Source organism: Muntiacus reevesi, chromosome 3 (genome assembly GCF_963930625.1).
Source record: "Muntiacus reevesi chromosome 3, mMunRee1.1, whole genome shotgun sequence".
NCBI lineage: Eukaryota > Metazoa > Chordata > Mammalia > Artiodactyla > Cervidae > Muntiacus > Muntiacus reevesi.
The window spans coordinates 106564853-106579994 of NC_089251.1; the positions used below are offsets into that span (position 1 = coordinate 106564853).

Here is a 15142-nt window from a genome sequence, read left to right on the forward strand (position 1 = left end):
CCACGAGGAACCTTGGGGGCAGCTGACAGAGCTGCTGTCTTGAATACGTTTAGCTCAAAGAGGCACAGGCGTATACACAATCCTTAACATTGCGCAGAGGGCCCTACAGCATGCATTCTCAATGGGGGCAATATTGCTCCTAAAGGGAGAAAAAATTAATTCTTGAATAGCAGAAACATCTTATTCTTTTTTTTTTTTTCTTTGCTCTGCCAAGCAGCATACGGGATCTTCATTCCCTGACCAGGGATCAAACCTGTGCCCTCTGCAGTGGAATCAGAGTCTTTTTTTTTTTTTTTAAGTTTTTAAAAAATGTGGACTATTTTTTTTTCCTTTGTTGAATTTTTATAATATTCCTTCTGTTTTATGTTTGTGATTTTTTTTTGGCCATGAGGCATGTGGGATCTTCACTCCCCAACCAGGGGCTGAAGCCACACACACCCCCGCACTAGAAGGCGAAGTCTTAACCACTGGGCCCCCAGGGAAGTCCCTAGAAACATCTGATCCTTTCCATGAATACATACAGGGCTTCCCAGGTGGCTCAGTGGTAAAGAATCCATCTGCCAGTGCAGGAGATGTGGGTTCGATCCCTGGGCTGGGAAGATCTCCTGGAGAAGGAAATGGCAATCCACTCTAGTACTCTTGCCTTGGAAATTCCATGGATAGAGGAGCCTGGGTTACAGACCACAGGGTCGCAAAAGAGTCGGACACGACTTAGTGAGCGACTAAACCACAATAACAGTACAGAAACAAGTGTATATCTAACGTATTAAAATTTGAGGGAGGGGGCAGTCATTAAAAAAGATGGGGAAACACTGCCCTGAATGATCTGGGCCTCACCACCTCGCAGCCTCCAGCTCGAGCCTGTCTCCTGTTCCCGCCCTCTTGATCCCACGCTCCTACCCCAGGGCCACCGTGCTCACTGTTCCTGCTGCCGGCCACACTCTTCCCCTCACATCCCTGTGGGCTGTTCTCTCTCTAATTCAAGCTTTGGGTCAAGGGGCTGCTCCCCCACAGGCCCATCCTTCCTGATCACCAAGGCTACAAGACCTCTTCTTTCTCTGGCCCTGCCTCCTACTTGATTCTTTTTCAAGGCCAAATTGGGAAAAGAGTACATCAGGCTGTATTTTGTCACCCTGCTTATTTAATGTTTATGCAGAGTATATCACAAGAAACACTGGACTGGATGAAGCATAAGCTGGAATCAAGATTGCCGGGAGAAATATCAGTAATCTCAGATATGCAGATGACACCACCCTTATGACAGAAAGCAAAGAAGAACTAAAGAGCCTCTTGATGAAAGTGAAAGAGGAGAGTGAAAAGATGGCTTAAAGCTCAACATTCAGAAAACTAAGATCATGGCATCTGGTCCCATCACTTCATGACAAATAGATGGGGAAACAGTGGCTAACTTTATTTTTGGTGGCTCCAAAATCACTGCAGATGGTGACTGCAGCCATGAAATTAAAAGCCACTTACTCCTTGGAAGAAAAGTTATGACCAACCTAGACAGCGTATTAAAAAGCAGAGACATTACTTTGTCAACAAAGGTTCGTCTAGTCAAGGCTATGGTTTTTCCAGTAGTCATGTATGGATGTGAGAACTGGACCATAAACAAAGCTGAGCACCGAAGAATTGATGGTTTTGAACTGTGGTGTTGGAGAAGACTCTTGAGAGTACCTTGGACTGCAAGGAGATCCAATCAGTTCATCCTAAAGGTGACCAGTCCAGGGTGTTCATTGGAAGGACTGATGCTGAAGCTGAAACGTCAATCCTTTGGCCACCTGATGTGAAGAGCTGACTCATCTGAAAAGACCCTGATGCTGGGAAAGATTGAGGGCAGGAGGAGAAGGGGATGACAGAGGATGAGATGGTTGGATGGCATCACTGACTCAATGGACATGGGTTTGGGTAGACTCTGGGAGTTGGGGATGAATAGGGAGGCCTGGCGTGCTGCGGTTCTTGGAGTCACAAAGAGTCGGACACGACTGAGCGACTGAACTGAACTGAACTGAAGTCTTCACAAGCTGAAGTCATTTATTAACTCATTAATTTGTTGACTGTCTGTCTCCCCTGTGGGAATGGAAGCTCCACAAAGAAAGACTGTTAACTTCCTTACACGACCCCGGGCACCTAGCGAAGCTGTGTCACAGTCAGCGGACAGTATGTAACAGCTGAGAGAACGAGCGAAGGTGTGTCTGGGGCTCCACAGACACAGGCGTCCATCACCTGGGCCCGAGCGAGGAGGCTCGGTTTCAGAGTGAAATCAGGCACGGTTGATTCTCTCCTGAGGAAAAGCCTGGTTTCCTTTAAGACACCCCAGACCGTGTTTTCTTCCCAGAAGTAGAGAGCGGCCTAGGAGGAAGGGGCTGGGCAGTGTCCAGGACCCAGTGTGAGTGCGTGCTCAGCCACTGAGTCATATCCGACTCTTGCCAACAGGCTTCTCTGTCCATGGGGTTTCCCAGGCAAGAATACTGGAGAGGGTTACCATCTCCTCCTCCAGGGGATCTGCCCAACTCAGGAATCGAACTCACGTCTCCTGAGTCTCTGCACTGGCAGGTGGATTTTTTGTTATGTTTTTTAACCACTAAGCCACTAGGGAAGGCCCCGGCACCCAGAAGGGGGCCATCTGTTGAAAATGGTGGCACCTCCAGGACCCCAGTGGTCTGGAAACAATTTGGCAGCCCAGGACCAGACAACAGGACTCCCAATTGCCTGGGTACTTCCTTCCAGGGACCCCGAATTCCAGAAACTTTCTCTGTCACTTCCCCAAAGTCCCGGAGAGGAAAGCGAGCATCCCATTTAATCGGCCCACTTCTTCCTCTGGAAGTTTTTATTGGAACACCCTTTCCCACAGCTCTCCCGGGGAGGAAACAGACGCTGGGCGGCTGCAGAGATGGGGGTCCCGAAATTCCGGGGCACCCCTCACTGTGCGCAGCAGACCGGCCGGCCAGGAGCGCGTGGGGCCCCGACTCCACGTCAGGGCAGGACCGGCGTCAGTTTTAGATAAAACCACAGACGCAGCTCTGACAATCACAGGCCTCAGGAGCCCCATCCGGTGAGGGTAAGGGGCAGCTGATAAGGAGGTGCCTTTTTCTACAGAAGAACGAGATGATAAGACCATTCCCGCTTACTGGGGACACACCACGGGTTAGGCCATGTGCTGGGATCTTTTCATGACCACATGGACATGCTGCCGTGGATACGGTCACCCCATTACACACGGAAGGAAAACGAGGTTCAGGGAGATGAAGGAACCTGCCTAGGAAGGCAGAGGTGATGGGCGGCACGCTGGAATTTGAACCCACGCATTTTCAAGCCTCCCGGAGATAACACACAGCTTCCTGTGTGTGGGTGTGGCTGTGTATGTGTATCTTGTCACAGCCGCTTCCACAGTGGGTGCCAATTTATAGAGGCTGGGTCACTGGTCCAAGGTCACACCAGTGAGTGGCTGAGGTCAGAGCAGAGGCCTGCGCTCTCTTGCCCTCCCTTTCCCCTCCTGCATATTGACTTGGAACACCGGAGGGAGATCTGAAGCAATCCAGCCGCCCCTAAGAAGCCCTGGACACCCACTCCCATCCTTGGATCAACTCATCACTCAATGCATCTAGGGACTTCCCTGCTGATCCAGCGGTGAAGACTCGGCCTGCCAATGCAGGGGACACAGGGTCAGCCCCGGATCTGGGAAGATCCCACATGCCACAGAGCAGCTAGGGCTTCCCAGGTGACGCTACTGGTAAAGAGCCTGCCTGCCAATGCAGGAGACACAAGAGACGCAAGTCCGATCTCTGGGTCAGGCAGATGTCCTGGAGGAGGGCATGGCCACCCACTCCAGTATTCTTGCCTAGAGAAATCCCACGGACAGAGGAGCCTGGCGGGCTACAGACTATAGGGTTGCAAGGAGTCAGATACAACTGAAGTGACTTAGCACGCATGCACGCACAGAGCAACTAAGTCCGTGCACCACAGTGACTGAGTTTGAGCGGCTAGAGGCCAAGCTCTGCAACGAGCGGCCACTTCATCACAGGTAAGGCAGCGGAGCCCCTGCTCGCCACAACTAGAGACAGTGCGGCCACAGCAACCAGACCCCGCGCTGCCAAAAACAAATAAAGGATTGATTCAAAAAACCAATCCATCTAACCACCCCCCCACCAAACATGAAAGAAAAAGAAGGGCCCGCATTTCACATGCAGATCTTGTCGACAGAGCTTTCAATGTGCACAGGAAGACGAAGCTACATTAGACGGTAAATACTGGAAAGACAGAACAAAATAACAGTAGAAGAGATGTCACAGGGTAACATGATTAACTGCCAAGTCACTGACATGGGCAGATTTGATGCCATGGGGATGATTCTGTGTGTATCTGGTCAGGAGTAGAAGAAAGGGAAACCATTAACTTGGGCTTTAGGGAATCTGCATTACTTGAATTGTTACAAGTAGGCATCAATTATTTTTTTTTTGCATGATTCATCTTAGAATATAAAATACAGTAAACATGACAAGTACACAAGATATAATTGTAGCTCAAGCCTGGATAGGCCCTTCGGTAACCACAGAAGGCATAACGGGAGTAGCAGGTTTGACAGTCTTGCAGGACTGGGAGGGCGTGGGGAAGGTATTCCAGATGGCAGAATAGCCTGTGCTAAAAACACAGGGTAGAATGCCTAAGGCGAGGCCCGGCCTAAGGGGTGACAGGTCCAACCGCATCTTTCCCCTGATGAAGTGAGGACACCCTCTGGTCTCCCCAAAGCTTATGAGGGCAGCCCACGCTGGCAGTGTGTATGGACGGCAGAGGGTCTTTCGGCTGAGGCACCTGGGTCTCATGCGGCTGAGGTCGCCCCCTTCTAGCCAGCAGGCTGCCAGGACGTGCCATGGTGGCACTTGGCCCAGCTCAATCCACCTGCTACAGATGTCCCTGGATTTCCTCAGAGGGAGCCAGAGCAAACCCACTGTTCATAGAAAGAAGCGGCTCGCCCAAGGTCACGGGGCAAGTTGATGGTAACAGCTGTCCTGCCCGGCCAGCTGATAACATTCCTCATGGGCCTTGGAGTTGTCTTTCTCCTCCCAGAGAACCCGTCCCCACCCAGGCCAGCCTGCCCAGCCAGGCCCCCTGTGTATCCAATCCCTGCTAGGGCCTGCTGGGTGACCCCTGTGTCTTGGGGGAGCTGAAACCAGCCTGACCTGGAGCCCAAGAATGCACTGGCCCACGCTCCTGCATATTTTGTTCACCTGCTCACCTACTTCCTGGCCCTTCAGGAATTTCCAGGTATCAAGAGTCCCAGGTATCAAGGCCCACAGGGGAGGGGCCGTTTCCAGACTGGTTTTCAAGAGTGAGCCTGGGGGGAGGGGATGCCAGGATATGCCTCGTGGGGAAGCTCTCGGTCACCACGACATGAGGGGACTCCAGCTACTTGCTCACTGGGCCCGGGCCAGGTGTCCCCTGGCCTGGAGAACAAAATCAGGCAGCTCTCAGGGAAAGGAGATTGCAGGGCAGACCATACTTCTGGGCTGTCCCTGACCTCTGCACAGCAGAATCAGTAGAGAAAGAAGACAGGTCTGAGGCCCCAGCTCCACCCTCTCCCAGGAGATCGGTTTCCTTTGTATTTGTGAATCACATCTGTAAAATGGGCATATACTCCATGGCTTGAAGAAAATAATACAAGTAAACAACCCAGCATGGTGATGCATACACCCACACCTCCTTGAGGCTTCCCCGGTGGCTCAGATAAAGAATCTGCCTGCAATGCGGGAGACGGGTTAGATCCCTGCACTGGGAAGAGCCCCTGGAGAAGGGAATGGCTACCCCCTCTAGTATTCTCGCCTGGAGAATACCAAGGACAGAATACCTGGCTAAAGTGAAGTCACTCAGTCATGTCTGACTCTTTGCGAACCCATGGACTGTAGCCTACCAGGTTCCTCCGTCCATAGGATTTTCCAGGCAAGAGTACTGGAGTGGGTTGCCATTTCCTCCTCCAAGGAAAACAGTATCATAATTGAGAGACCCTTTAACAGGCCAGCGTTCCCCGTCTTCCAAAGGATGCTGTGGCCATTCAGCATCACAGAAGAAGATCAGGAGGGTCTTTTTAAATTCTGGGGATCAAACTTGTCCCCAGTTTTTTTAATACATTTTAAAGAAGTGTTTTTGGAACTGCTAGCTCCCATCTGTTAAGAGAGAAAAAGCGGCATCCTGACTATGGGATTGCAAAGAGTCAGATACGACTAACACTCTCATACCTCCTTCTGATAAGAGGCTCCATCAGGGCTTCCATAAGAGAAAAACAAACACCGTATATTAACGCGTATGTGTAGAATCTGAAAAAGCCGGTATAAACAATCTTATTTACAAGGTAGATAGAGAGTCACAGATGCAGAGAACAAACCTATGGATGCCAGTGGGGAAAGCGGAGGCTTGGGATGAACTGGGAGACTGGGACGGATATTCCGTGTAAAACGGATAATCAAGCAGGGCCTACCATACCGCACGGGGAACTCTACCGGAATGCTCGGAGTGGCCTAAAGCGGAGCGGGATGTACACACATGTGAGGCAGACTCACTACACCGTGCAGCAGAAACTAACAGAACTTTGTAAAGCAACTAGACTCCGATTACACTTCTTTTTTTTAAGAAATAAGTGAAAGGTGAAGTGGCTCAGTTGTGTTGCCTCTTTGAGACCCCATGGACTGTAGCACGCCAGGTTCCTCTGGTCCATGGGATTTCCCAGGCAAGAATACTGGAGCAGGTTGCCATTCCCTCCTCCAGGGGATCTTCCCCACCCAGGGATCGAACCCGGGTCTCCCGAAATGTAGGCAGACGCTTTACCGTCTGAGCCACCAGGCAAGTCCAAGAAATAAAAGAAATAAAACAAGCAATAATTACTCTCTCTGTGACCACCCACGAATCCTCAGAACACCCTTGCTGGTACTTTGAGTTGGTTCCCACTTCATAGGTGAAGGGCTGAAGCAGGCGGGGCAGCCTTCTGTAGTCACACAGGCCGTAGGGAGGGGGCTGACCTGGAACTCACCCACCCCTACCACCAAGGAGGGCAGTTCTGCTGCGCGCCTACTGGGTGCCAGGCTCTGTGCCAAGCATGCTAACCATCACATGCGAGATGGCATGCACAGTAACCTTGAGCATCAGGCAACACCATCACCCACATCTTACAGATCGTAGAACTGAGTTGTAGAGAAGGCGCGTCACTCGTCCAAGGCCACACGTGATCGGCCAGCCTGCCGGGGCTCCTGACCCCACCGGGCCCTGACCCGGGGTCAGGGGCCTGAACACAGGGTCCTGGCTGTTGCATGCCAGCTCACTGCAGCTCCCCGGCCTCAGGGACAGCGGGGATGAAAGGCCAGAGTCCAGACAGGAGGCCACCGCTGTGGGGGTGGGACGGGGTGTGCGGATGGGCTGAGTCTCGGCCTAGACCCGAGGTCTTCCTGATAAGACCCACGATCCTCCCAGAAGCAGCAGATCAGGACCCAGGGGTGCCCTCCCCAAGGGCCAGCTCTGGGCCTGACTGGGAGTCCGCGGGCCCGTCTGCCTTTCTCCCTAGTCCCCTCTTGGTGGGAACTGGTCCCCTTGGCTGAAGCCCCTGGACCAGCAGGGTGTCCTTGGCGAGCTTAACTTCTCTCAGCTTCGTGATTCAGGAATGGGACCGCGGTTCCTAAGCCCCAGGGTAACCGTGAGGATTAAGGAGGCAGTGGATATAAACAGCCTGGTACACAGCCCAGCACGGAGCAGACGCTCAGCAAGAGCCAGTCTGTTTCCTTCTTTCCTTCAGACTCTCAACACTTTGTGCTTCCTGCAAGTTCTCCCCAAAGAGATGGGCAGGGAGCTGTACCATCGTTGGTACCCAGAGGAGGTGGCCTGGGACAGGAAGGGACATGTGGCCAGGATTCAGGCGGTGGCAGTTCTGCCACCTACTAGCCCATCTTGGGGAGCTCTCTGGACTTCTGGTTCCTCATCTATCAAGTGGGATGAGCAACAGCTTCCTAGTTCCTACAGGAGCAGGGTCACAAGGAATGGTTATCTACAAAAGAGCTCTGTAAACTGGAAAGTGTTGGGCAAAGGTCAAGGGTGAATAACAAGAGTAACACCAGCACAGCCAGCAGCCACCACAATATGCCTGGCTCCAGCAAAGGGCTTTATAGATATTTTTCCACTTAATTTTCACAACCTGGAGGAGGTGTGGTTCCCATTGTACTGATGAGACAAGAAGCCCAGAGAGGTTGTGTCACTGACCCAAGATCACACAGTAAGTGGCAGAACCAGGACTTGAATCCAGGTCCTGGTGAAGGACGCAGAGGCACTAGGCCGTAATGTTATCCTACCGAGACTATCCTCCTGCTGTGTTTTTAATTTTTTTGACCACGCCGCACAGCACTGTGGGATCTTAGTCTAGTCCCCAGAGCAGGGATCAAACCTGTGCCGCTTGCATTGGGAGCACATGCTCTTAATCACTGAACTGCCGGGGAAGTCCCCGAATACAACTTATTTACTTTTTGGACTGCACCGTGCAGCATATGGGATCTTTGCTTCCCAACCAGGGATCGAACCTGTGCCCCCTGCAGCGGAAGTGTGGAATCTAAACCACTGGATCATCAGGGAAGTCCTCTGTTCTGCTCTGGTTGATGATCTCTGCCCAGTCTCCAGCTGTGTCTTTAGATGCTGGGGAAAGGACAACCCTGAGTTTCGGTCTGGCCACCACAGACATACTTGCTTTTAGTTCTGAAATAAAAGGCTGGGTCCCCCTGCAAAGGCAAGTGGGTGGCATAGCACACACAGGGGGCTGGGTTATTCCTGACCTGGGGTTCCCTCCGCCCCACCTCCACCCACCACCTTTTCTGATCCTCAGGGAGACAAGCAGGTCTCCTTGTGCCCAGGGGCCCTGCCCTGGAGCTGCTGGGTACCAGGGAGAAGTGGTGGGTGAGTTCCACCCTGCAGCAGCCATGCCGCTGGGGCTGAGGTGAGGAAGAAAGCAAAGGTTTCCTTAATCTGGTTTGCAAATTTCCACCTTCATCTTAAAGACACAGTCTCCTGAAATTCATAATCATCAAGTTAGAAATCTTATCCTGTCTCATAGGAAGGTTTCTGTCCCGTTGAGACCATCTGTCCCCTTTTAGGGGCTTCCCAGGTGCTGCCAGTGGTAAAAAATCTGCCTGCCAGTGCAGGAGATGAGGATTTGATCCCTCGGTCAGGAAGATCCCCTTTGAGGAGGCAATGGTAACCGACTCCAGTATTCTTGTCGGGAGAATCCCATGGGCAGAAGAGCCTGGCGGGCTATAGTTCAAAGGGTCACAAAGAGTCGGACATGACTGAGCCCTCTTTTAGATGTCTTCTTCAATTTACCTACTTTTGAGTATTAAGAAGGTATTATTTTTTAAGAAAGTATTTTTTTAATTTAATAAGTACTTCTTCAATCTCAGTTCTATCATTGGTGAATTAATGGACTGACTTTCCATGATCGAGCTCCTATCAGCATTGAGGGTCCCAGGATGGGGCAGGGGTCAGCAGGAGACAGGCATGGTGAAGGTCTTGGTCCCAAAGGGGTTCAAGTTGGGACCTCTACGGGTTACAGCACAGCCTGTTTTGATTCCACATGGAGGAGCACCCTCAGGGGCAGATGTTAATTCAACAGACTTTAACTAAGGACACAGCCTCAAAGAAGACAGACATGGGATTATAACCTGAGGATAAAACCACCAACACCAAGGTCAACTAGAAGTGCTAATGGCCTAACAAGGTAAAAAGCGAAGAACTTTGGTAAGACGGTTTATCACACAAGCTGGATTACCACAAGGCCAAGGAAGACTCCTGCCTTTGGATGACTCTCAGATAAACCATTGTCAGAACCTGGATGGGCTCACAACCTTAAAATCTGGATCCAGCATGCCTTCATTCCTTTTGCTCACAACTTGCAAAACTCCCAGTCAAAACCAGTCAAAAACTAAGCCACAGCTCGAAGCCATAAATTATGACCACAGCTACACACACAGTACTTACACACCTATGACATGCCGTACATACCACGCTAATGCTTCACACACGTGCTCCCTAGCTCTTGAAACTCCACAGTTTGGACCTTACTAGTCCCGTTTTTACAGATGGAGGAAGTGAGGCTCAGTGATAAGTGACTCAGGATCACACACCCAGAGACGGGGCAGACATTCTAACCCAGCCTTGTCTGCTCCCAACCCTCTCGTCTCCCCATCCTGCCAACCCCGTCCTTCAGCCAAGCCTGGCCGGGTCCAGAGGGCAGCCCCCCTCTGCAGCCCGTTCCCCAGTCCCCCCGCCGGGTGCCTACCGAGGAGGTGCTTGATGATGGCTTGGTTGTGTTCCCAGAGGTTGCTGAAGGTCCCCCAGCGTGAGTGGCCATCAGGCACGGGGTTGGCTTTGATCCAGCCTCCGCAGGCGTAGGTGAAGAAGTCCTGGCAGGGGTCCACCCTGGGGTCCATGGAGCTCAAGATGGAGCTGGTCACTGAGATGCAGGCCTCACTTAGGCACACGGAGGGCGTTCCTGGCAGGGGTCAAGGGTAAGAGGCCAGTGAAGGGCAGAAGGGACGAGGCTATGCAAATAGAGTGCAGGTGGTCTGGGCCACCCCAGCCCTGACCAAACAGAGAGACCAAACGCTACAGAGACAAAGATTTCAGTGGATTTATGATCTCCTGGCTTGTCAAATAAGACTTCTGTCGAGTTGCCTAAAATCCTTCCTATGACTTTAAAACCAGAACCAAGGTGCTTCTTTTAATCAGTGCCATAAATATTCATTGATTTTTTAAAATTATTTCCTGATGCTCAACAAATTGGTTTACTCATTCATGCATTCATTTATTCAACAAAGTAATTACTGAGCATCTTCCAGGTTCTTTGCTAAGTGCAGGTAGGTGTGTGTGTGTGGTGGCAGATATAAAAGCATAGTCTTTTCCTTCAGGAGTTAATAATTTAGTGGCAGATACAAACTTATCTAAGAAAAGTCAAAAGACTACAGAAGGAGAAATGTCCGTTACTTATTATACACGAACTCACTGTGCCAAATCCGTGACGCGGACGAGGTGCCAGGAAGAAAGAAAGACTGAGGAACAGAAGGAACCGTGAAAAACCATTCCCACCGGGTACAAGGCAGGAGACTCATCTCACTGAATTTTCAAAAAAGCGAAAAAGAAACAATCCTAAGAGATCACTTTGCTTAAAGCCATTTTTGTATATTGGGAAACAGAGGCACAGGGAGGGAGATTAAGCTCCCTGCTCAGTGGCCAGTGGGGTTTGAGTCCCACCCTCTCTCCGCTTTGGGGCTGGAAGGGAGCTCTTCCCGTGATGACAGGCTCCCGGGGGGAGGGCTGCCAAATCCTACAGGCGCTCCCAAAGCACAAGGAACAAAGAAATCCGCTTCCTCTGAGCTGATTCTATGGGCTTCCCTGCTGGCTCAGACGGTAAAGCGTCTGCCTGCAGTGCGGGAGATGGGGGTTCGATCCCTGGAGAAGGGAATGACAACCCACTCCAGTACTCTTGCCTGGGAAAATCCCATGGGTGGAGGAGCCTGGTGGGCTCCAGTCCATGGGGTCGCAAGAGTCAGACACAACTGAGCGACTTCATTTTTCACTTTGAGCTGATTCTATAGGACTTGGGGCAGAGGTTGGTGGACGGGGCCCGACTCTGGCCCTGATGTTGGTCAGTGGGCTCAAGCGGGAGAAGCAAGCAGGGGGCTGCCTTAGCAGGGGCCGGGCCTAGGCGGTGAGACGAACCCGACCGCAGGAGACGGAGGATCCACACCACTGGTTGACCGGAGCAGACAGGCAACCAGAGGGATGGTCTCCCTATAACGGGGGCGAGACCCTCGGGGGCAGATGAGGACAGCGAGGCTCTGAGCGTCCCGCGGCGGCAGGGGAACGCCCGGACTGAACCCGCTCTGTGCTGCTTCGGCAATGCCAAAGCTGGGTTCTTCCCACTTGCCCGCACCGCCGCTTGGCCGGCCCTTCAGTTCCCCACCGCGCGCAAAGGAGGGGGGCAGGGCAGGTGCTGGGGGCTCCTTCCTAGACCTGGGTGCAAAGCCCAGCTCTCTGCCTCTGGCCTCGTGCTGGTAACCTCATCCCTCTGAAGCTCGGTTCCTCCCTCTGGAGATGAGAAAAAGGAGGACCAACTGCCTGATGATGAGGAAGTGACCTCGTGGCTGGGCAGCGGGGGCAGGGGACTCAGCTCCCTGGAGTCTTAGCATCTGATGTTCCCAGATCAACCCTCAGAGAGCAGAAGAGAATGCACCGGCTGGCAGGGCTGATGGTCATCTCACCTGGAGATGCAGCACTAGCCAGGGCTGGGCAACATGTGTGCTAATTAATATCTGATGATAAACCCAAGGTCCTGAGCGTGGACGAAGGGCTCAGAAGGGTCGCAGGACAGCACAAAAGTCAGGGCGATTCTATTTCGAGGTATTGGGCTGGTCAAAAAGGTTGCTCAGGTTTTTCTGGAGGATGTTCCAGAAAACTGGAACAACCTTTTTGACCAACCCAATAATTTCTTGTTTTGAGATGACTGTACAACAATTAAAGATTATTGAACCGTTAGGCATGAAAATGGGCTTCCCTTGTGGCTCTGCTGGTAAAGAATCCGCCAGCAACTCAGGAGACCTGTGTTCGATCCCTGGGTTGGGAAGATCCCCTGGAGAAGGGGAAGGCTACCCACTCCAGTATTCTGGCCTGGAGAATTCCACAGACAGTGTAGTCCATGGGGTCGCAAAGAGTTGGACACGACTGAGTGACTTTCACCTTAGGCATGAAAATAGAGAAAGGATATGGTAGGGGACATAGCACAATTTCAAATATCTCTAGATGAGACCTTTGAGTTGCATGCCTTGCTTTTCAACTAAGGAAATGTACCAAAGTCTTTATGGGGGTGGGGGAAAAGAGTTTCTGTGTCATCTGAAAAAGCCTATTCACTATTATGATATAACTTCATATTTGGAAAAGGAAAAGAATACCTATTGTTTTTATACAACTAACTGCAGGAAGTCAAGCTTGACAAATAACTTGGCGGGTGGGAAAACCCAGAGGCCAGCTGTAAAGAGATTGATCCTGAGGGAGCAAGACAGAATCTGTGCGTATGTGTGTGCATGAGAGAGACAGAGAGATATTCTGCAGTTATCACAGCGGGCCTTGGTTTTAAATAGGAAACCTGTCCCCAGGAATCAGTCTGACAGGCTTGAGTTCTTCACTTAGGCACCTACTCTGCTAGGTACACAGCAATACTTAAACACCCAGGTGATACTTAGGCAGTAATTGCCTGGCTATTTAACTATTATTGGCCTGTAGATCCCTTATCAATGGTCCTTGGCCTAGGAAGTGCTTTGTGTACATTTGATTAATTAATTCATAATTTCTACGTGCCTCTCACCCCAGGTCAACAACCTCAAAACTCAGCCCAGGCTCTCCCTCCTTGGGGAAACCTCACCCTTGCCTGGTCCCCTTGGCTGCCTGGAGGCCTGCCACCTGACACACTCTGCTGTGTCATGGCCATCACCCTGCCTGCCTTCCCCACTAGGAAGTGAGCCTGGGAGTAGGGCCAGCATCTTGCATGCGTGCGTGCATGCTAAGTCACTTCAGCGGTGTCCAACTCTTTCCGATCCTATGGACCGAAGCCTGCCAGGCTCCTCTGTCCATGGGATTCTCCAGGCAAGAACATTGGGGTGGGTTGCCACGCCCTCCTCCAGGGGAATCTTCCTGACCCAGGGATCGAACCCTAGTCTCATATTTCCTGCATTGGCAGGTGGGTTCTTTACCACTGCAAAGACCAGGGCCAGCATCTTACTTGCATTTACACTTCCTTTGCTCAGCAGACTTGGCACCCAGCAGATATTCATTAAGTGTTTGTTGAATGAATGGATGAATGAATAAAGGAGATTTGTCCAGCCTTTGATCCACCTGTAGATGCAGAAATACTTCTTCCCTTTAGGTCGTGCATGATCCATCGAGAAGGCAGGAGCAGGTCCCAGATCTAGCTAACGGTTAGAGGCTCTGATGGTGCCTGGCCTCAACACTAAGTGAGACACTTCAGAATATTTTCTGGAAAATGTTTTGTTTGTTTTGCTGCCTTTGTTTGCAAAGCATCTGTAAGTTTCTGGAAAGAAGGGTGCAACAGGAAGGTGGATAAATATGTATTTAAGTGCTCAGACATAACTTACAGGTGCATCTTTGAGAATCACCAAAATCTGCATTGACCTGCCCAATGTCTGCCCAGATGTGGATAGTGCCAGCACCTGCTGCTGGGTAATGAGGTTATCACCAGCATCTGGGGCGGCCACTGCTTTCCCAGGCTCAGGCAGCTGATAAAGACACATGAACAGGCTCAAGGGTCACCAGATCCCCAGTCCAGCTCCACCCTAGGGGAAGAGTTCCCCTCACCGAGGACCAGGCTGGGGAAAACCCTTCTGGAGACCTGAGACAAACGGGATAGACTGAAGCAGGATTCCTCCCTGTGGGCCCCACCTGGCAACGACAGACGTGTGTGCAGCCCCATCCTTAGAAGCCAGGCCTGAGGGGCTTCCTTTTGGTTTCTGATGGAGAAACGTCCTTGGAACGTCTAGGGGCAACCTCAGGGCAACATGTGCGTGTTGGAATCTCATCAACTCCATGCTGGGCAGACACGGCTGGAGAAGGCCTGCACTTTCCGGAATTAAACCTGCTTTAGGACGAAGCAAGATGGCAGCTGCAGGACAAGGGTGATCAATAGAGAAAGGCTGTTCCCACTCTGTCTTCCTTCTTGCTCTTTGTTCATTCAATCATTTATTTATTCACTTTGCAAAGTATCCTATGGCATGCAGGCATTATGCTGAGCACATATGGTTAGGAAATCACTAATTAATTCATCAGATATGCAATAATCACCTGCTGGGCTAGGCACATTTGGTAAAACATCTACAAACCATTAAAAGTCAGTTAAATAACTAAGCAATTATTTCTCAGGTACCACCTAGGTGCCTGACATAGAGTAAGCACTCGTTCAATGTTTGTGGAATGAATAACGAGTGAATGAATGAGTGAATGAATGAGTGCTTGATCCAGGAGGGATGGGAGGATGACTCAGCTGAAGTCCTGCACTCTTTTCAGGCCTCCAAACCCCTTCCGCAACCCCAATGCAGTGTGGCCAGTCATGCAG

General features: G+C 51.2%; 1 protein-coding gene across 2 annotated transcripts in view; it reads right to left on the minus strand.

Moving 5' to 3' along the window:
- The window catches only part of ECE1 (endothelin converting enzyme 1), a 121194-nt gene that overhangs the window by 34754 nt on the left and 71298 nt on the right, over positions 1-15142 (minus strand). For both annotated transcript variants that reach the window (XM_065929992.1, XM_065929991.1), the window contains exon 4: positions 10301-10513. In XM_065929992.1, the coding sequence (XP_065786064.1) occupies positions 10301-10513 (213 nt within the window). The remainder of the gene's footprint in view (positions 1-10300; positions 10514-15142) is intronic.